We start from the raw sequence: 24129 nt of genomic DNA, 5'->3' as shown, positions 1-24129 counted from the left end.
CACATAACTCACAACTCATAACTCAGAGTGAGGCTACTGTACATTAGGCCCCTCCCATTTCCAGTAGCTGACCTCAGCTACACATATTCAATTGCAGCAGCAGAACTTGAGAAGAATAACTGAACCATACAGCATGCCTGTTCTCCTCTAGGATAAGTGATGCCCAATCATCCCCGCCCTCTGCACATAGAGATGTTGCACACAAATATTTAATACAGATAAAAAACTATGTAGTAATGATGAGCAGGATGTCGCTCCATCCAGATATCTGACCAGATCTGACTACGCTGTGAAATGCTCATGAGGATATCGCTCCACTTGTTCATTTATATGCATCTAATGGGTTCCCCTGCCCTCTGGGGTAGACAAAACAAACAAACACATTGTGCAGAAAGTGAGAGAATTCTGGCATTTCTTCTGTCTCTGTGAATATTGTATGTTTTGAAGTCTGTGTTTAATATTGAGATTTTTTTAAAGGAATAGGACTGTTCCACTGTACACAGTGAAAGACACATTTTACTCTCTGTAGATTAAAGGTATTAGGTTAATAGTACACATTCCCTTTACATGTCTCCTATCCAGACAAGCACACCAATCATTGTTCACTAGCCACAGTGACTCAGGGGTTGCTAGTCCCTCCTCTTCTGCATCTCAGCATAAAGCATGAGACAGGGTGTCTACTGTCTGGGACTTTTCCATAGTTAAGAGAGAGGAAGCACTTACAGGCTTACCACATCACTCACGTCGCGTGCATTGCAAAATAAATGTAGAAATCTTATGTTATTCAATTATCGCGCGCGCCGACAAGGGCTAAAATAGAAGTCAGTTCTATTTCTGACACAGATTGCACTGCAAGTCCCATCTCCTCATTGGTTTATAGAAGCAGGTACCCACGTGCCATATTCTCATTGGTTATACCCACGTGAGTGACTGAAAGACAAACGAAGTCAGTGGCGGTAATGCAACTGATTTATGAAAGTTGCCAATCCCAATATAAAGTCCAGAGAAGAAAAGGCTTAGAAGGAGGAGAGATGACTAGAAATGATTCGGTTGACCGTTTTATGTGTGGATTAATTGTCTGAGGACCTTGTGCATTTCAGGTAAAATAACAACTCAATGTTTATATCCCAGGACAAATTAGCTACCAACAGCAAGATACCGGTAGCTAAAAAGGACAAATTAGCTAGCAAGTGCAAGGTGCAGAGTTTGTTTTGATATTTTAACCTGTGTGTCGTGATCGCGTTTGGTGTGGGGGGACAAAATACATTTATGCACGATGGTGCACGCGCGCAGCTGGTTTGGGTTCCATGATAGGCCTACAGTACATGTTCATCAACCAGGGAGATCTCTGCTCTTATTCCCAGAGACCCAGAAGTCCTGCGATGTTGCTGGGAGGAAGGATAATGAAGATGCAAGAAACTGTACTGCTAGTGTCTTTGTCTGTGCTGCCTCATAAAAACACTTGGGCCCCTCTGCCTGTCCTGTGTCTTGCCAGACTGCCTTCCAATCTCATTCATCCTCTTCAGCTTCCAGGGCCAATTAGCTAATGCTGAGGGAAGGACACAGATAAAGCAACGAAGGAGAGGTTCATGAAACTTCCACTCCAGGGACAACACAGAATTTCAGCTGTCGTGAACTGTGGACCTAATTAGATTCTTCTCCAAATATTTTTCTATCCCCCCACAGACAACGATGTGCTATCTTTGAATCGAGCCTAATGCTTTCTCAAAGTGTCAGTGTGCATGGTTCTCCCCAGGATTTTTTAAGAGGTTGGTGCTGCTAGGTACGGCAAGTTTGTTTGTTCTTTATATTTTTTTTACACCTGTAACTGCCATTTCCAGCAATCTAGAGCAATAATATAATAACAAAAAACAGTGGCACAGTCAGTCCACACAGTGGCTTTATAAAAAAAGATGTACAGAGATAGATGTGACATGATTGAGTTTGAATTGCTCAATAGCACTAGGCCTCTCTCAACACTCAGCTCTCTGTCCACATTGGTTGGTAGTTGGATGCAGAGGGATGTTGGCAGTCAGTGGACTCCAACCACTGTCCTCAGCATTTAGTCCACATTTAATAGACTGGGGACAAAAAAATACACTCATTTGTTGTCCTACGTGTCCTTTGTGTATGTGTGTGTCCTTGAGTGCATGGCATGTGTGTCTTGGCTATAAATGAAAGTGAAGTGAGACAATAAAATAGTTAATTGACAACTGGGCTACAAAGCTGGCAGCTTGTAGACACTCAGTCTGGAGCTTCAAATAATCTATCCTCACCATTCCACTCAGGCAAGGACTTCGCCAGGATCGATAAATGACAGGTGGCACTGGCAACCAAATCTTCCATTGACTTCACAACTTGAATACAATAGGGCTTCTTGCGTGTAGGCTGACTGTCAATTGGGATGAGAAAAATCTATAAAAACAATAACAACTTTCTGCCTGTCCAGCCATAATGGGCGTTTAAGAAGATGGTGGATAAGCAGAATATTTTTACAGTTATTGTATGCCATGGATCAATCTTAATGCCCTGATATCAATAGTTAATTTGCAATTATATACCCTGACTTCCCTCTCAGCTGCCTACCTATTGACCTTCAGTATTAATACCCCCGTTGTCACTTTTGAGCAACTTCTATTTGCTGTGTTTGTGAAACCTCTTGCTTACTTCAATTCAACGCCTCTGTTTCTTCCCCTTTCTCATTGTCACCCTCTTATCTGCCTGAGGTTTCCGTTTGAAGAACCCTAATGTAAGGCCCCTCTCGCCCTGTTTGTCTGGTTTGCTGGAGAGGACTCTTGAAAAGAAATACCACACTGGTTGAACATGGAAAAACAGTAACACGTATACTGTTCAGTGTTTATCCTGGTTCGCATACAGTATAAACACTGGCTGTACAGTGTAAGCCTAAATTCACTTTTCAGTTACTGTCATTCTAGTAATTATAGCATTGTACAGTAAAGTTGAACAACAGTGTCTGTAAAACACAATAAGTTCATTTGAAAGTCAATACAAGTAGAGGAAGAACCATGATGGCAGTTTATTAAAAGGCCTTCCTGCTCCAGAGCGATGCTGATGCAGCACAGCATCTCTTATGCCCCCCTCAGGGCCAGGAGGCTGCATGGAGGTGGGAGTGGAGAGTTTTAGGGAGTGGGGCTCCTGGGAGCTAGAGGGGAACTGACAGTTCTGTGTGCAACTGCAAGACATTAGGAAAACAAACCAAGACTCGACCTGACTCTTTGATTTCAAATCCCCTTGATAGTTGTTTTGATTGTTGTTATTTTAGAAATATCAAATTAGCGCAGCCAAACACAATAGAGAAAGATCATCAACATTGAAGACCACTATCATTATCCTGAGATCAATGGCAGAGTCTTGTGGAATGACTGCATTGGGCCACATGCAGTACATCAAACCTCTGCTTCCAAGCCTATACAGTACATGTAATTCTCTATACTTTAGATGTCATCACGTTTTTGTCTCCAGCCACATAATGAGAGAAGCCTAGTGTAGCAGCTATTGCCAGGGTGCATTAGGCGAATAGCTGCGTTGCCTGTGTGTAGGCGTCATTTCCATCTAAAAAATAGCCATGACCACCAACAAGTGAAGTTCATAGGAGCATATCAAATGAAAGCTAAGAATAAACATGTTTGAAATTAAAGTAAGTATACATTTTTCTAACATTTTACATCCTAAAAATGTGGAATAAGTACAGACTTTCAAAGTACAGACTTTGATTTCTGGTCAAATCAAAGGAGTGTTAGACAACATTTACCAGCAAACATCTTAAACATCAAAACACAGTAATGTTGAATTAAAGGCCCCTGCCAACTAATCAACACTTATTTATTTTTGGATAAATGACTTACCTTCTGTAAGTTTAAGAAACATTACCTTGTGCCTTGTAATTCTGTTACCAAAAACCCACATATCTTTAAGATATTTTGTCATTTCTCTTCCATATTAGATTAGAAGTTTGAGTAGAGAGGATAATGAAAGTTCACAGAAGTATCAAGTAAAGGTAAACCTATCAATTAGTTAGTGTTTACTAATACCAAGTTTGTTTATGAAGTCTTACGTGATTAAAACTCATAATTCTGTTACCAAGTCGGTAATGGAATTACTGCTATTTTTTTTCTCTTTTTCCTTTCTGTCATGCGTGCTCCCTCTTCGGCCTCTAGGTCACCAGGCTGCTCGTTATGGCGCACACCAGTCATCATCGATACGCGCTTTATGACAATCACCTGGACTCCATCACCTGCCCTCCCTTTGGTTCTGTCACGCTGGTATGAATGATTCAGGAGACAGACGCAGGAATGCGTAATAGTTTTTGTTATAATAACCCAAATTACGGTGTGCCGTGTAAAGGCACGGGGACGAAGACCAAACAAACACATACAAAACACAGGGTTGAAACCCCAAACAAAAGAGCGAGGAGTACCTCGAATAAATAACACACGCGCACGATGATTAACACACTGGACGAGACCTGTAATCATCTGCGCAATCCACAATGGCACGAAAGCCCAAAACACACATCACAGGTACCAACGGACATAGTAACAATAATCGACAGTGAACAAAGGGCGCACTACTAATCAGTGGGAATAGGGGCCAGGTGTTCGCAATGAAAGTTCCAGAGGGATCCGTGACAGGTTCCTTCCCCAGGCGTCATTGTTTCTGTTTCATTTTCATTTCTCTGTACTGTTAGTGTTTCTTGTTTTCTATTATGTTTTGTTTATTAAAACACTCCCCGAACTTGATTCCCGACGCTTAGAGCACATCGTTAAACTTTCTGTCACCTGGTGGTCAAAAGCAGGACTGTGAAAACAGTCTGGATATCCTCTCACACTCTCTCTCTCTCTCTCTCTCTCTCTCTCTCTCTCTCTCTCTCTCTCTCTCTCTGCCGCTGTCTCTCATTCTTCTCTCTCGCTACAGTTAACGCCACCTCTCCGGGCTCTTATTGACACCTACCACCTACCCTCTTTCCATTTGCTGTAACGAGCATCCTTCTGTCGGACCAAATCTGAACCAATCATAGATGTAGATGTTTCACAAGTTTGAACACTACAGTAGAGCACAATAAAGTAGAGTACAGTATAATGTACTGAACTCTACTTTACTGGCTGTACTGTGTGATGTCCAAACTTATGAAATATAGATGTCTATGATTGTTTCAGATTTGGTCTGGTCCGGATTGTTTGGGGGCGTAGCTCATTACAATAATAGCCCATGTGTAGAATAATACCCAAATATGTAGGATATTGCATATTTCTACCGTTCTTTACCTATCATCAGGAAAATAATGATATTCATATCATATTATGCATTTCTATATAGTACAGATCTGGGACTTGTGCATAGAGTTATATGGTTTATGAGGCATATGTTTGGCATACATACATTTTCAAGTGAAAAATTGAGTCCAAGCGTATTTCCGTGAATGTGGAATTACCCCTTCACAACGCATCCACCAGAAATGATTTATTTAAATGTGTTATCCACTCAGAAGCATGATTATGTTATGTGGCAAATTCTGAAAAGAGAATTCCCTTGCTGTCACATCTGATCCAGTCTGAATGAACCGAAGCGCTTGCTTGGTCTTGTGGGGGTTTTTCAATGTCTGACTGTCTGGGTGCTGCTGCTGCGCCACAATGTCCACTGCTGCTGTATGCTGATGTGGCTCAGTAGACAGCTTCCCTGTCTGTCTCAGCAGACTATTGTTGCCACTGCTGCCCTGATGTCTGTCTGCTGAACACTCAGCCCATCTATTCTCATCATTCTGCATCTTAGACGTCTCTGTGGGTCGTAAGCAAGTAACCGCTCAGCGCTACGACACTGTCAGACTCTAGAGCAGCCAGCGGTGTGGAGAGAGAATATGGGGGGTGCGTGTGACCCACAACCCGTTGCAGAGGTCACCTCTGTTCACAGTATGTTGTCTTTATGAGTCCCGAGTCCTGTCCAATTCTGTATAGTTAATTTGACCCCGTCGGTGGTAGCTTATGCTGCTAGTGTTGTCAGGGGGATAGCAGAATGGGCCTACAGGGGGGAAAGGAGAGCCATAAGAGGATTATACATTAGGAGCCTGACTTGCTGTCAGTATGGCTTCATGAACCATATTGAACTCTAGAAACCACAGCAACAGCTGTTCCCATCTGCTTTAGGAACAGCCTGGTGATGCTCAGACACTTCATGTGCTGCCTTGTCTACTCTATTTAACATAATATTATCTACTGCAGTGTGTCAAAGGGCTGCCATGTTGCTCTGCTTAGGAACTCACCATGTTTTTTCATCTAGTGTTTTGTCTCGTGTCTCTGCATCATTGGTTTAGCCTAGTGTTCATGACATTGTGTTTTGTATGATATATTGTTAAGGACATTGTAGACATTTTCTAATGCCATGAGGAGAGGGAGCAGGACCAGCAGGGACAACAGAACAGGGGGAAGGCGGCCATTCAAGGAAAGATGGGGAGGAGGGTTGCAAAGGGTCGGAAACTTTCCAGTAGATTTCCTGCATTTCTCCGGGAAATGCCTGGGAATTTTGGGAATATTGCTTAAATTCATAAAAAAACATAGCTTATAACAGTGAACCTTTTTTTGTGGGATACATATAAGGCAATTCTAGGTCTTGTAGCATATTGTGGTTAACTATCCCCAATTCAATGGCATTGCATTTCTCTGCATGCACAGTGCATTCTTCCATCACATGTGCAGCTGATTCTCAAGATCTTGCACACTAATGAGATGCTATTGATCCCACACTACTACACTGTTTGAGCCAAGGACCACATGCTTTCTGGTAAGTTTTGATTACAATACTGGGTGGGGTGAATATATTTTATATGACCTACATGAGTTTTTGTCGACTAGTAAATAGTAGCCTACAGAAAAGTGTGTTTAAATAATTTCTAACTTGGTAACAACAATTAACTAGCAGAAATTGTTAACATGTGGGTTTTAGCTTGCTTGAGCCTGCTAACTGAGGAGTATTAATTCACCTATTTCCATACATGTTACATTTTAACATTGTATCTTACAAAGGAGTTGTTTAATCAAACTGCGCAACTATTTATCTGTACATGGAATCTTATTTTTATCTTATCTTATTTTTTGACACATTTTTTTCTAATCTTTACAGGAAAATGCCACGAGCACTGTCTGATGTGTGGAGACATTTTACTGCAGCTAATGTAGAAGGAAAAACAGTGTACATTTGCAAATACTGTGCCAAATCATATGTGAAGAATGCAACAAAGATGCAGAATCATCTGGCCAAGTGCATAACGTTCTCTCAGCGCTCACAACAAGCAACCTCTGACAAAAGTCCCTCTACTTCTATTCAAGGTGAAAATGATGAATCAGACACCTTATCGATAGCAACAGCTCATGGTCCTCCAAGAATCAGAAGTTTTTTTTGACTCTGAACTGATTCCCCTCTGATGCTCACAGGCAATGTAAGCATAAGAGCCCCTCCCAGCTGCCCACTGCACTGAGGCTAGGAAACACTGTCACCACCGATAAATCAACAATAATTGAGTTTTTCAGGACGCATTTTTCTACAGCTGGCCATGCTTTCCACCTGGCTATCCCTACCCCGGTCAAGAGCTCTGCACCCCCCACAGCAACTTGCCCAAGTCTCCCCCATTTCTCCTTCACCCAAATCCTGATGTTCTGAAAGAGCTGCAAAATCTGGACCCCTACAAATCATCTGGACCCTCTCTTCCTAAAATTATCTGCCGCAATTGTTTCAACCCCTAATACTAGCCTGTTCAACCTCTCTTTCATATCGTTGGAGATCCCTAAAGATTGGAAAGCTGCCGCAGTCATCCCAATCTTCAAAGGGGGAGAAACTCTAGACCCAAACTGTTACAGACCTATATCTATCCTACCCTGTCTTTCTAATGTCTTCGAAAGCCAAGTTAACAAACAGGTCACCGACCATTTCGAATCCCACCGTACCTTCTCCGCTATGCAATCTGGTTTCCAAGCTGGTCATTGGTTCACCTCAGCCACGCTCAAGGTCCTAAATGATATCATAACTGCCATCGATAAGAGACAATACTGTGCAGCTGTATTCATCAACCTGGCCAAGGCTTTCGAGTCTGTCAATCACTGCATTCTTATCGGCAGACTCAACAGCCTTGGTTTCTCAAATGACTGCCTCGCCTGGTTCACCAACTACTTCTCTGATAGAGTTCAGTGTGTCAAATCGGAGGGCCTGTTGTCCGGACCTCTGTCTCTATGGGGGTGCCACAGGGTTCAATACTCAGGCCGACTCTTTTCTCTGTATACATCAATGATGTCGCTCTTGCTGCTGGTGATTCTTTGATCCACCTCTACGCAGATGACATCATTCTGTATACATCTGGCCCTTCTTTGGGCACTGTTAACAAACCTCCAGACAAGCTTCAATGCCATACAACACTCCTTCCATGGCCTCCAACTGCTCTTAAACGCTAGTAAAACTAAATGCATGCTCTTCAACCGATCGCTGCCCGCACCCGCCCACCTGTCTAGCATCGCTACTCTGGACAGTTCTGACTTAGAATATGTGGACAACTACAAATACCTAGGTGTCTGGTTAGACTGTAAACTCTCCTTCCAGACTCACATTAAGCATCTCCAATCCAAAATTAAATCTAGAATCAGCTTCCTATTTCGCAACAAAGCATCCTTCACTCATGCTGCCAAACATACCCTCGTAAAACTGACTATCCTACCGATCCTTGACTTTGGCGATGTCATTTACAAAATAGCCTCCAACACTCTACTCAGCAAATTGGATGTAGTCTATTACAGTGCCATCAGTTTTGTTACTAATGCGACATATACTACCCACCACTGGGACCTGTACGCTCTCGTTAGCTGGCCCTCGTTTCATATTCGCCGCCAAACCCACTGGCTCCAGGTCATCTGTAAGTATTTTCTAGGTAAAGCCCTGGCTTATCTCAGCTCAGCAGGTATATTTCACTGTATATTTCACTGGTCATCCCCAAAGCCAACTCCTCCTTTGGCTGCCTTTCCTTCCAGTTCTCTCCTGCCAATGACTGGAACGAATTGCAAATATCACTGAAGCTGGAGTCTTATATCTCCCTCACTAACTTTAAGCATCAGCAGTCAGAGCAGCTTTCCGGTCATTGCACTTGTACATAGCCCATCTGTAAATAGCCCACCCAACTACCTCATTCCCATATTGTTATTTATTGTTTGCTTCTTTGCACCCCAGTATCTACTTGCACATTCATCTTCTGCACATCTATCACTCCAGTGTTTAATCACTAAATATTTTGCCACTATGGCCTATTTATTGCCTTACCTCCCTTATCTTACTACATTTGCACACACTGTATATAGACTTTTCTATTGTGTTATTGACTGTATGTTTGTTTGTCTCATGTGTAACTGTGTTGTTTGTGTTGCACTCATTTGCTTTATCTTGGCCAGGTCGCATTTGTAATTAAGAACTTGTTCTCAACTGGCCAACCTGGTTAAATAAAGGTGAAATAAAAAAATTACAAAAATGTGCATTGGAAGAGATTTCTGAATGTTCTTCGCCCAGCGTACACCCCTCCAACCAGACATGCTTTATCTACTCATTTGCTGGATGCGGAGTTCAACAGAGTTCAATTAAAGGTCAAGCAAATCATAGAGATAGTAGACTGTATTGCAATCATCTCTAATGGGTGGTCGAATGTTTGTGGGCAAGGAATAATGAACTACATCATCTTAACCCCTCAACCAGTATTCGACAAGAGCACAGACACAAGGGACAACAGACACACTGGTCTCTACATTGCAGATAAGCTGAAGGCAGTCATCAATGACCTTGGACCACAGAAGGTATTTGCACTGGTGACAGACAATGTGAATATGAAGGCTGCTTGGTCTAAAGTGGAGGAGTCCTACCCTCACATCACACCCATTGGCTGTGCTGCTCATGCATTGAATCTGCTCCTCAAAGACATCATGGCAATGAAAACAATGGATACACTCTACAAGAGAGCCAAGGAAATGGTTAGGTATGTGAAGGGTCATCAAGTTATAGCAGCCATCTACCTCACCAAGGAAAGTGAGAAGAATAAGAGCACCACATTGAATCTGCTCGGAAACACCCTTTGGGGTGGTGTTGTCATCATGTTTGACAGTCTCCTGGAGGGGAAGGAGTCTCTCCAAGAAATGGCCGTATCACAGTCTGCCGATATGGAAAGCCCCGTCAAGGAGATACTCCTGGATGATGCATTTTGGGAGAGAGTGGTAAGCAGCCCGAAACTCCTGAAACCTATAGCGGTAGCCATTGCACAGATTGAGGGAGACAATGCCATCCTGCCTGATGTTCAGACTCTGCTCTGCAGTTCTGAAATACATCAAACTAAGTCGTTTTTTAAATTTCTTTTGGAAGGATTTAATCATTTGCAATTATGTCTACTTATTATATGGTAAAAGGTTTATCTTTCTGTCTCCATATGATAAGGTAAATATATCCAATGCAAAACACATCTACATTTAAGTATTAATAATAATTTTCATATATTCCCGTTAATTCCCATATATTCCCGTTAATTCCCATATATTCCAGTTTATTCCCACGGAAGTTTCCACCTCTGAATATTCCCCAAAATGTGCAACCCTAATGGAGAGGGACGGGACATCCTGACCCGTAGGGTATTCAGCCTACATCCTCTGGGGGAGCCTGAAGGCTCCTATGTAAATCCCCCATCCCTCCCCCACCCCCTCATCCACCCCAGCAGCTGGATCCAGCCTATTTATAGAGGTACTGCTGCCCAGTGAGAGGTAAAGAGTGGAGAGCAGCTCTGGGGAGCGAGGGGAGGCGCTCACAGCACAGTTAGTGGGGGAGTAAACTAGGCTTTGCACTCAGCTGTGCAAACACAGCACACATTCCAGCAATGGGCCCCACTGTCTGTGCAAGCTGTGTGGGGCAATGCCACGGTAACGGCATTGCGCTTTGACTCAGTTTTTTTCACTTTAAAATGTGTGCCAAACTATAAAACCATTGATTTTAAAAGTTTAACAAATCATACATAGGGTCTACTTTTCACAATTGCCACTGAAAAATGTACTAAAACTAATTTAATTGAAGAATGTAAACTTTGGTAACGTAATTACAGTAAAATCTCCCTCAGGTTATTATGCAAACATGTTTTCCAAAAACTGTTAAATATCTGCTACCAATTAAGATTCAAAGATGTCTGCAGAAAGAATGGGGTATCAGCTGTGGCATGGCACCTTGAGTTTGAAAAAATCTATTTTGATTATGGAACTACAGTAAGTAAAGTGGATTCACACCAGGTCACGGAATTATGGTAACGGCTTTACATCATTGGTCCCTGATCTGTACTACACAGAGATGCATAATTATGGATAGGAATGTCATTCTTATGTTTCACAAGTTTGGAAAGCGCAGCACAGTAGAGTACAGTGCAGTACAATACAGCATAGCAGAGTAGAGTTTGGTAGAGTACAGTACAATATACTGTACTCTACTCACTGTACTGTGCTATTCATAATTATGAAACATACTGTACGTCTATGATTTGTTCAAATTGGGTCCAGTCCGGTCGGTCTGTGGACCAATGGGAACTGACAAAATGTCGACTACTTTTCAACGTCCATGGATGTCCGGCGTCGGTCAGTGCTTATGGGTAGTAAGAGCTGGGGGAGGTGACAGGAGAGGGAGAGAGAGAGAGAGAGAAAAGGGTTGTCCAGACCCTCTTGGTTTGACCAGCAAACAACAAAGACAAGGAATAGTTATGAGCTAAACATAACATATGCCAGAAGGGAGGACAGTAGCAGGTGACCCAATTCAGTTTCAGTAATTCCGTTACCAATTTGGTAATGGAATTACAAGTTTTAATCTCTTAATAATTCATAAACAAAATTTATATAATCAGTAAAATCACTATAACTAATTGGTAAGTCTATCATTACTTGTTACTTCTGTGGACTTGTATCATCCTCCCTAATGAGGGAGAGAAATTAAATAATATCTTAAAGATATGTGAGTTTTTGGCAGTGGTGTAAAGTACTTGTGTAAAAAATCTTTAAAGTACTACTGTAGTTTTTTGGAGGAAAATGTACTTCACTTTACTATTTATATTTTGGACAACTTCCTAATCCAAAATCACATTCCTAATTAAAAAATAATGTACTTTTTATTCCATACATTTCCCTGACACCCAAAAGTACTTACATTTTGAATGCTGAGCAGGACAGGAAAATGGTCCAATTCACACACTTATCAAGAGAACATTCCTTGTCATTCCTACTGCCTCTGATCTGGCGGAGTCACTAAACACAAATGCTTCATTTGTAAATGATGTGTCAGTGTTGTAATGTGCCCCTGCCTATCCGTAAAAAAAAATGTTTTAAAGAATGATGCCATCTGATTAGCTTAATATAAGGAATTTGAAATGATTTTTACTTTTGATACTTAAGTATATTTAGGTAATTCAATTTACTTTTGTATACTTAAATTGATCTTAAACTAAATACTTTTAGACTTTCACTCAAGTAGTATTTTTCACTCAAGTAGTATTTTCACTTTTACTTGAGTCATTTTCTATTAAGGTATCTTTACTTTTACTCAAGTATGACAATTGGGTACTTTTTCCACCACTAGTTTTTGGTGACGGAATTACAAGGTACAAGGCAATATTTCTTAAACTTACAGAAGATAAACAATTTCTCCAAACCAGAATGAGTCGATATTAGTTGGTACTTGGCAGGGGCCTTTATGTCAACATTATTGTGTTGTGATGTATTCTGATGCCTTTTCAGTCCCCTTTTCCATCTGCTCATCTAGAAATCAGAGCCTTTACTGATGCCTAATTTTTAAGATTGAAAAAGGTTGTATAATGTATCTATTTCTTAATTTCCCAAAAATATAGACTCTTATCTTAAGTAGATGCCACTTAATATAATGTTTACATACCCTACATTACTCATCTCATATGTATATACTGTACTCTATACCATCTACTGTATCTTCCCGTCTTTATGTAATACATGTATCACTAGCCACTTTAAACTATGCCACTTTTATGTTTACATACCCTACATTACTCATCTCATATGTATATACTGTACTCGATACCATCTACTGCATCTTGCCTATGACGTTCTGTACCATCACTCATTCATATATTTTTATGTACATATTCTTCATCCCTTTACACTTGTGTGTATAAGGTAGTTGTTGTGGAATTGTTAGGTTAGATTACTCGTTGGTGCGGCAGGGTAGCCTAGTGGTTAGAGCGTTGGACTAGTAACCGAAGGGTTGCAAGTTCAAATCCCCGAGCTGACAAGGTACACATCTGTCGTTCTGCCCCTGAACAGGCAGTTAACCCCCTGTTCCTAGGCCGTCATTGAAAATAAGAATTTGTTCATAACTGACTTGCCTAGTTAAATAAAAGTTTAAAAATAAATAAAAAATCACTGCGTTGTCGGAACTAGAAGCACAAGCATTTTGCTACACTCACATTAACATCTGCTAACAATGTGAAAAATAACATTTGATTTGACACACAATTTGATATGTTCCTATGAACTTCACATGTTGGTGCTCATGGGTAATTTTCTATGGAAATGCCCTGTGCAATAACTTTGCAGAAAAATGTTGGCTGTCTCCACTGTAAATATTTTCTACTGAGGTCACTGAAACTAAATATTTATTTTCACATTATTTTTGCCGGTAGACAACACATGGAGGGTAACAAAAGACTACTCTTTTGTAACTACTGTTATTGGGATGCCTTTGCATTTTGCAACGCTCTCATACTGTGGTAGCCCTCATGCCATACTGGACAGGTGGAAAGTCACACAGAAAATGATAGGGTACAGTAGTATGTGTGTGTGCCTCAGTGACAATCGGCCATCTTGTCAGAGGAGATTTCTGAATACAAACGAGAGATGGGAATGGAAGGAGGAAGGAAGGCCCAAAAAATTGTCAAAGACTCCAGTCACCCAAGTCATAGACTGTTCTCTCTGCTACCGCAAGTCAAGCAGTACCGGAGCGCCAAGTCGAGGTCCAAAAGGCTCCTTAACAACTTCTACCCCCAAGCCATAAGACTGCTGAACAACTAATCAAATGGCCACTGGACTATTTACATTGACACCCCCGTTCCCCCTTTGTTTTTACACTGCTGCTACTCGCTGTTTATTATCAATGCATAGTCACCTTACCCCTACCTACATGTAAAATTACCTCAACTAACCTGTACCCCCACACATTGACTCGGTAGCAGTACCCCACGTATACAGCCTCGTTATTGTTATTTTATTGTGTTACTGTTTATGTAATTTTTTACTTTATTTTATTTAGTAAATATTTTCTATTTCTTGAACTGCATTGTTGGTAAGCATTTCACGGTAAAGTCTACACCTGTTGTATTCAGTGCATGTGACAAATACAATTTGATTTGATTTGAATACAGAACCCATCCCCCGTACCTCAGTCTGAGGATTTTTAGCCGGCGGGATGAGTTTGGGGGTTTGAACAATCCCCCTTTGTATGGCTCAGGGCACAAGTGCCCTCTGTTAGTGCTGCATCACTGATCTGCACCGCCATCAGATCTCCCAACTGATTCCCATATTCTCCCTACGATCCCACACATCTCCACTATCAGGCCTGGAGTACACATATGTAACATAATCCTGTTATTATTGTCAATTCAACATTGCAACTGGATTGGAACGTGTTTTGAAGAATTTCAACTCTAACGCAGCATTGTCATATTTGCCCCAGTTCACTGTTGACTGAAATATATCAATGACATGTTATGTTGCCTGTGATGATATCTTCTGCCTATTTCATCTATCCACTTTTCCATTTGTTTAAGTTTGCCAATTGAGGTCTGTGATTAAATCCACTGTCCATCCTCTCCTTCTAGGTGACGCCTTGTCTGACCTTTTCCGGAAGCCCATGAGTGATGATGGTGACCTGTACACCTCGCTCCTGTCCAATCAGAGCCATCCCTCAGGCCAGGATGCCTCTTACCTGTCTAATGATCTGAAGCTCTCCTCTGGCCCCTCCTCCCAGGACACCTTCGACTCCTACAGCATCTTTGGTTCCTCCAACACCAAGACGATCACTGACCTGGTTGATGAGATGCCCAAGTCCCTGCTGGGGGGCTCCGAGTCGAAGACCGAGGCCTACAACTACATGGATATCAGCCATGGTGATGACATCCACAACCAGCACCAGAGCCAGGGGCCCCTGCATAGCCTAGTAGACACTGGGCTGTCTAGCTTGGACTCCCTGGGAGGCTACATGGATAAGAGCCCTGCAGAACTCGAGGAGGAGGAAGAGGAAGAGAACCTGGGCCCGGCGCTTGACTCGCACTCCTTCCCTTACGTAGAGGAGCCTTCTGAGGATGAGGAGCTGTCTGACTACCGCTCCTACCGTAACCTGGGCACCCCTCAGACCGCTAGCCCTGTGAAGATCACCCTGACCGAGTCCCACCCCCCTGCTTCTGCCAAACCCACCCCCCCGCAGGCCAATGTGTCTGACAACATCCTCAGCCTGGGCCTGCAGGGCGTTCCCACGGTTACACTCTCTGAGCCAGAGGACGACAGCCCCAACTCCTCCCCCAATGCATCCCCAACAGGTAGCTATCACCCACACTCTCCTACTGTGTTCTAGTGAGTTAGAGAGTTCACCATCAACATGGTCTATGGTCTTGGACTATGGTTTAGCTATGATTTGAAATACAGTATTTCAAGTTTGGTAAAAATGTAAGGTTTTAAGGTTTACCACACATCATAAAAGGACAAAAAACATTTTAAAGATGACCCTGACACTCTCTCTCTCTGTCTCTGTCTCTGTCTCTGTCTCTGTGTGTGTGTGTGCAGAGAAAGAATCTCCGTCCCAAGAACTGTTCAAGGCTGTCCCCAGCAGCAAGCCAACCCCAGGCTCCACCAAGACCAGGGAGCAGGATGGCAGTAGTGCAGAGTCGGGGGACTCTGAGATAGAGCTGGTCTCTGAGGATCCTCCCCTGCAGAGCCCCCCCAGCACCAAATCCAGTAACAACCCCTTTGAGCAGCCTCCCAGCAGCAAGGGAGGTTTCAGCCAGACTGGCAACCCCTTCGACAATCCCCCCAGCGCTAAGGGGCCCATATCCTACAGCATCCTGAGGGAGGAGAGGGAGGCTGAGCTGGACAGTGAGCTCTTCATCGAGTCTGCCAATGAGGAGAGCCCCAAGAGAGAGGGGTCCGGCCCCAAACAGGGGGTCAACACCCCTTCACCTCTGATCCCCACTGCTGCTCCCCCCGCCTGCCCTGCCCCAGAGGTGGTTCCAGCCGAGCCTGTCACGAGCTCCATGATGAAATCATCCAATGACAAGAGCAAGAGCCACATGAAGATGGAAGAGGATTGCCCCACCAAGCCCAAGCCCCCCACGGCTGCCGTGCCCCCGGAGGTGAGGTCTGAGAGGCCCCTCCTGGATGACAAGCACATCACTGAGGGGAAGGGAGACCTGACCAAACCTGCTGCGCCAGTATTTATGGAGGACTTTGACAAACAGAAAGGTAAGTCCTGTAATTAATCAACTTGTCCTCATCTGTTGATAGAGAATTTCATATGGTATTCTGTAGCCTATTTATTTTCTGCCCATTAACTCTTATAGCCTGCATTCCAACATACAATCTGTGGTGATAAACCTACCTAACTACACTATTATCCCTCCTTGCAGCCATGTTATCTTTATATCTTTCCTTGTTGCAGTTGTGTTGCCTTTGCATTATATTTCATCACAACATTCCAGAAATTTCTCTACCATCTTATCGAGCAGGTAGTACGGTATCTGTCGGTGCATTTGTTTGTCTGTGGAGAATCCAGTGGCTGTGTGGTTTGCCGTTTTTTAACACTAGTAACTGCATGTATTTTACCAGGCTGTTGCTATGACAATGGAATCCCTCTAATACAGCAGGTTGTTCATGCACTGTTTTTACTGCCCTGATTGTGTGATGCATCAGAAGAGATAGCATGGAAGGTCAAAGAGTGTTGTTATCTTGGCTGTGTTGACAAGGTTGGAAATAAAAAGGGTTGCTATGAGACTGCTAGTTCTGTTCTCTCTGTGCTGTGGTGGGTGTGAGCATCTTAGATTTTGAGCTGCTGCATGATTTCAAGATCTGCTTCCCTCTGGTGGTAGGCTATAGTTACAAAACATGTCTGAGGCCAGCATTTTTACGATGACAATCAACAGAGGCTGAGCCTCTACATCATTAAAGATATCAACTAATCCCTCACTCTCATTTGATATGTATAGAATTGTTTTGAAACAGCCCAGACTCTCTCACTCCCACATCCCAAACAGGCCATCTGTCTCCTAACTCTTTCAGACAGACATCATCACAGATCACGCCAGAGATCACTTTGCACCACATTGAGCCAGAGAGTTCTATGTGTGTAAAGCCGGACATTTTGTGTTGGCACTTAGTTGTCTTTCTTCTGTTTGCTTCTTTTTCATCCTTGTTGTAAATAGTGGGTTTATGTAATCCTGTGATGTCAAATCTGGGGCACACACACATCAATTTACGCTTAGGAGGATTCTTTTGATGTGCAGATAGATGCAGTTACAAAAATATCACAGTTCACTTATTATCGTATGGTTCCTTTGCTGTCATAGCACAATATCCACCTATAGTATGTAACTGACATTCCTTATTCAGATGGGGAGAATAAAGAGAAATGAAAACATCTGATGTGCTTGAGGAAAAGTCGAAGCCCCTCCCCTCTCCTGCTGTTTACAAACAGACAACCACAGAAGAAGGTTCTGGAATCTCTAAAAGCAGGTCAACCCATTTGATGAAGTTGATATTCCTCCACCACTAGGTGGTGCAGGGCACCATAGACTATAAGAGAGGTCCGTGTGTATGCTGGAGAGTGAAGACAAGCAGAGCAGACATTATGTACCACGGCCTGTGCAGCTCCGCAGAAGTTGCCATGGCAACACCGTCCAAGGGGGAGAGCACATCACAGGCTCATATATTTTTTGCCCATTGGCTGTTGCCGTGGTAGAGAGCTTTCTCAAGGCTGCAGCAAGCAGAAAGTGTGAGGGGGATGCCGACAAGGCTGTCTGTGCACTGACTGTACCAATGTCACTGAAATAGAGGGGTCAATGTTAACATTCAAAATCCTGATGATATAGTTATTCTCTATCCAAGCACACAGACTCTGTTTAGACGTGGTACTGTCTGTGTTGGACTCAGCTCCTACATGCATCACTGTGGCAATCCCATGCCATCATACCCCGAATATATTTTTTGTATCTCAGATTGTTCTAGAAATTCTCACATAGTAACTTCATTGGAAGGAAGGAATGTTTGACATGGTTTGTACATTTGTATCACAATTTATTTATTTTTTAATCATAATGAAAGTGTCAATTATGGCCCTTTTTAGACCTGTGCATGAACCGTACATTTACATTTAAGTCATTTAGCAGACGCTCTTATCCAGAGCGACTTACAAACATCTTGGTGTACTTATACTCCTTATAGTGTTGTCTCAAATTTGGAGTATATCTAGATTCTGAAATTAAAATGTTTCACATTCAAAAAATATTATGTTGTTTGTAGCAATCTACTCTTCAAACACATCAAATTCCCAGAGTGGGCTCTCTGGTAATTTTAATGATATGACCCGTTTTATACATAGAAATTGATATTATAGGTAATTAACTGCCATTGCCCCAACTGTAGACCAGGTGTTGTTAGAGCTGCAATCTGACTTTGTTGCCTTACAAAAATCCCTGGTTGGTTTAAAAAGTGTACTTAATGTGGGCAAGACCAAATATGTTGTTTATGTGATATTGAGATGTGGGATGCATAAGAGATGTTATGATTGATTTTATTTGAGTTATTATAGGCCTCTGTGATCTAAGTTTTCATGAAGTCACAGCCTTCCTCTACAATTACTCATTCAGCAAATCACCCTTTGAATTCCATTTCCCATTCACTGTGTTGGTGGGGCTCATACAATGTACAATGTAGCAGAGAGCCCACTCTGGAAATGTGATGTACTTGTAGAGTATATCGTTCCAAACAATGTCTTAAAATTAACAAAATCAGAAAGGGTACTTTTCAGATATTCATATTCATGTTTTTAATGTTGAATAAATGAATGTGAAAAATTATATTTCAGAATCAAGACATACTCCATATTTTAGATCACACTATAAGGAGTATAATGACATCAAGATGTTGTCTGTATCATGTACAGTTCACAGATCATAGGGTCTTACAGGAGGCGTGATTAGGTCTAAAAAGGACCTAAAATGGCCACTCAAAAATGGTTTGTGATACAAATGTAAAAAGCATGTCAAACATCCTTCCTCCTAATGACGTTTATTTGTGAGAATTGCCAGAACAATCTGAGATATCCTAAATATTTTCAGCCTTCGCTGTCATGGAAACGCCCTAGAGCTTTGTCAGGTCATTTGCATTGCTAATGCATCCTGGTGGGACCTAAAGCACAAACTGAACCACAGCCTTAAAGCAGTAAACCTTTGAGGGCTATTACTGTAGGCTACAGTGTGTATATTTATGAATTATTAAAAAGACAAGCACTTAAGCTGCTCAATAATTAGTGAGACATATTGAAAATAACTACGGTATTTGTGTCATATTGACCACAAGCTTAAACATTATTTTGTACAAAGCGTAGAAACAAAGGACAGAGGAGTTGACTATTTGCTAGATGATTTCTTAGCTACGCTAGGTCCCTTCCCCAGCAGTAGCCTATAGAATCCTCAGTCTTAACACAAAACCTTTTACCCACAGTCTCAATGCTGTGAAGGATGACGTCAGATTTGTTTCAATTGTAATTTCAATCTGGCACCTTATCCGTAAATTATCTTCTATACAATATTGATCATGATGAAACTAGCCACAAAAATGGAAGCATGAGGGGTGGGCTAGGAAATATGACAGTGCACTTGCCTGCTTCCGACTGAGCTTAATCAAAGGGCATGTTGGTTAACTCTTTCACTACCAAACCCCCAGCCCACCACCTAGTCTGCTCTGAGAATCAGGATAAGCATGAGGACTTTTATTGTGAAGGGATGCCTACCCCCCCGCACTAAATCATTGCATGGATGATTTGCTGCAGTAGCGACTGTGGTGTGGCGTTTATTCGATCACCCCCACCCACACCCCCTCTCCTCCTTCTGTTCTCGCTAACACTGCTCCACAGCATCATTCTGTTTTTTCCGCGAGCCAGCAGTACCTTGGAAACCTTGACTCCCTCCCTCTCGTCTCCGCATCTCATCATTCCAACTATTCATGCCTTTGTGAGATGAGTGAGTGAATCAGTGGCACAAGAAGAGGAAGAGCTAGAAGAAAACGGAGAGGACCAAGAGAAAGGAAAATCAGGGAGATTGATCATCAGCATGCAGGCCACTGCAGACGGTATCAAGAAGGAGTGCTCCTGGAGTAGCTGGAAAGGCCAGGGTACTGATGTGTTTGCTGTGTTTATTGTGTAAATCAAATCACATTTTATTGGTCACATACACATGTTTAGCAGATGTTATTGCGGGTGTAGCGAAATGCTTGTGCTTCTAGCTCCGACAGTGCAGCAATTATCTAACAAGTAATATCTAACAGTTTCACAACATATACCCAAAATACACATAAATCTAAGTAAGGAATGGATTATCTGTCTCTGTCTGTGTGTTAGGAGTGTGTGTATCTAGGCTGTGAGTGGTGATCTGATTTGTGTGTATGTATGAGGTGCACATGTAGCCTATTTATGCTGCGAGTGCAAAGCTCTAGTTGTGTTTGTGTGAAAGGGGGATGTTGCATGTATGGTCGTGGTGGTATCCAAGGTGTGTGCTAGTCGGGGCCTGGGTGAACAGGCTTAGCTGTTTACCCCCCCCGTCTCACAGCAGACACGCCCTGATCACGCTCTCTGTGTGCGTGTGAGACAAAGGGGAAAAAGAGGGTGGGAGGGTGGGTGGCTGTGAGACGTTGCTGATTATAATGACGAATGTATACATACATGCTGTGAGACGTCTGTTGTTCAGTGTGTGTTTTGTGTGTGTGTGTGTGTTAAGGTGAAACTCTATGTTGGACCAAGGTGTGTCATTGTTATCGCCCTCCCAGTGTGACGCTCTGTGGGGGAGCTGTTTTCATGCCGGAGACTTTGAGCTATTTTTGTGTGCGAGGCTGTTGGAGCATCCGGATGGCACTGACGGACTGTCTCCATGGCAACCAGGCCACACCCATCCTAATTACATCAGTCTCATCCATCGGCTGCCAGGGCACCTTGCAGCGACTGGGAAAGAAAGGCACAGCCTCTGTTTGCCTTTTTCTCCATCATGGTGTGCATTAGTATTGCCTGACGAGGAGAGAAAATGGTGTCCCTTCCTCCTCCTCGCCTTTCCAGCTGGCTGTCATTTTCTATTGCAGCCATGCTTATTGTAGGAGAGAGATGGGGTTGGTTGGTCTGCCTTTTCCTTACCTGTGAATGAAACTGAGTAATTTTAAGATTTAAAATGGAGAATAGAATAGAATCTCCAAATTAAAATGCAAGACTAATAGCCTATAAATCTCTTTATAAAATATACAGAGAAGGAGCCACACAGGTCTATGTGGATACTTTATTTTCATTGAACAATAACCAGTTCCTTTCATTCAGTCACAGAGTTGTGAGCATAATAGCTTGTATTCTCTGAGGTTTCACTATAGACGGGTTGGTTGTTTAGCAACAAAAGTGACGTGTGCGCAACTATGGGGCAAAACAAACTGGTTTCACTTAGCTTGTTGATAACATACATCATTTCTCAAATACATTGTTACAGTTGTTGGTTAGCTAGCTAGTGAATCTTAGCCATATTAGCATTGACAATGATACACCTTGGTCCAACTTAGAGTTTCACCTTAACACACACAAAACACACACAGATAAATTATAAAATTTACCAGTTGGATGTTCTTTAGTTTGAATAAGCTGTTGAAGCAAAGACACAGGTTTGGATACATGTTTGATCATGCTGGCTTGGGGCATGGTTTGAGCCAGTGTCGTTGACTTTAGTGGTCTAACCGGGTCAGGCTCAAACTGGTTCACTCTGCCGCTACCTAAAAATGTAGAACATAATCTGACTACAAATCTGAAGAGTGAGGAATATTGCATCAGCTTGTTGAGTATCAGAAGCAGAAATCATACAGGCCTGTATCAGTGATCAGGGTTTGTCTGCGTGCCACGGTACCTACTGTACGTTTTGGTTCAACATCCTGTGTTCATGCTGGCTGGGCAGGACAGTAATCCCCAGGGTCTCTACAAACCAGAGAGCTTGACAGAACCTCACCCATGACTCACTCTGTGAAATAGGCTATAGGCCTATAACAATTGTTTACTGTGCATTACCAATGTGAAAGCAAAGCCTGCTATCTAGCGCTAAGCCTAATAAAAGGGAATTAGATGCTGAACAAATTATTAATGGGACTTGCAAACGTCTCATTCTAAATCTCTACTCTTCTGACTTATTGGCTAGTTATTATGAGCACTCCATCCCTCCTACACCGTTTAAGATAGAAACGTCATTCAAACTTTAAAACGTACAGACCGGTCTGGAATAGTGTGCTTACATACTTTTGATATACACTGCTCAAAAAATAAAGGGAACACTAAAATAACACATCCTAGATCTGAATGAATGAAATATTCTTATTAAATACTTTTTCTTTACATAGTTGAATGTGCTGACAACAAAATCACACACAAATTATCAATGGAAATCAAATGTATCAACCCATGGAGGTCTGGATTTGGAGTCACACTCAAAATTAAAGTGGAAAACCACACTACAGGCTGATCCAACTTTGATGTAATGTCCTTAAAACAAGTCAAAATGAGGCTCAGTAGTGTGTGTGGCCTCCACGTGCCTGTATGACCTCCCTACAACGCCTGGGCATGCTCCTGATGAGGTGGCGGATGGTCTCCTGAGGATCTCCTCCCAGACCTGGACTAAAGCATCCGCCAACTCCTGGACAGTCTGGTGCAACGTGGCGTTGGTGGATGGAGCGAGACATGATGTCCCAGATGTGCTCAATTGGATTCAGGTCTGGGGAATGGGCGGGCCAGTCCATAGCATCAATGCCTTCCTCTTGCAGGAACTGCTGACACACTCCAGCCACATGAGGTCTAGCATTGTCTTGCATTATGAGGAACCCAGGGCTAACCGCACCAGCATATGGTCTCACAAGGGGTCTGAGGATCTCATCTCGGTACCTAATGGCAGTCAGGCTACCTCTGGCGAGCACATGGAGGGCTGTGCGGCCCCCCAAAGAAATGCCACCCCACACCATGACTGACCCACCGCCAAACCGGTCATGCTGGAGGATGTTGCAGGCAGCAGAAAGTTCTCCACGGCGTCTCCAGACTCTGTCACGTCTGTCACGTGTTCAGTGTGAACCTGCTTTCATCTGTGAAGAGCACAGGGCGCCAGTGGCGAATTTGCCAATCTTGGTGTTCTCTGGCAAATGCCAAACATCCTGCACGGTGTTGGGCTGTAAGAACAACCCCCACCTGTGGACGTCGGGCCCTCATACCACCCTCATGGAGTCTGTTTCTGACCGTTTGAGCAGACACATGCACATTTGTGGCCTGCTGGAGGTCATCTGCAGGGCTCTGGCAGTGCTCCTCCTGCTCCTCCTTGCACAAAGGCGGAGGTAGCGGTCCTGCTGCTGGGTTGTTGCCCTCCTACGGCCTCCTCCACGTCTCCTGATGTACTGGCCTGTCTCCTGGTAGCGCCTCCATGCTCTGGACACTACGCTGACAGACACAGCAAACCTTCTTGCCACAGCTTGCATTGATGTTCCATTCTGGATGAGCTGCACTACCTGAGCCACTTGTGTGGGTTGTAGACTCCGTCTCATGCTACCACTAGAGTGAAAGCACCGCCAGCATTCAAAAGTGACAAAAACATCAGCCAGGAAGCATAGGAACTGAGAAGTGGTCTGTGGTCACCACCTGCAGAACCACTCCTTTATTGGGGGTATCTTGCTAATTGCCTATAATTTCCACCTGTTGTCTATTCCATTTGCACAACAGCATGTGAAATGTATTGTCAATCAGTGTTGCTCCCTAAGTGGACAGTTTGATTTCACAGAAGTGTGA

The 24129-nt window shown here is 42.9% G+C and overlaps 1 protein-coding gene across 2 annotated transcripts in view; it reads left to right on the top strand.

Annotated features, from left to right (window-relative positions):
* The window catches only part of rtn1a (reticulon 1a), a 49828-nt gene that overhangs the window by 5354 nt on the left and 20345 nt on the right, over positions 1-24129 (top strand). The window contains exons 2-3 of one of the 2 annotated variants that reach the window (XM_029675506.2): positions 14903-15619; positions 15864-16538. In XM_029675506.2, the coding sequence (XP_029531366.1) occupies positions 14903-15619; positions 15864-16538 (1392 nt within the window). Of the gene's footprint in view, positions 1-14902; positions 15620-15863; positions 16539-20180; positions 20463-24129 lie in introns of those variants that run through there. The other variant, XM_029675507.2, reaches the window with a different exon arrangement.

The sequence above is a fragment of the Oncorhynchus nerka genome, linkage group LG12, assembly GCF_034236695.1.
Source record: "Oncorhynchus nerka isolate Pitt River linkage group LG12, Oner_Uvic_2.0, whole genome shotgun sequence".
Classification (NCBI taxonomy): domain Eukaryota; kingdom Metazoa; phylum Chordata; class Actinopteri; order Salmoniformes; family Salmonidae; genus Oncorhynchus; species Oncorhynchus nerka.
Note: the sequence above shows the minus strand (reverse complement) of the source record. Positions and strands in the feature narration are given on the sequence as shown.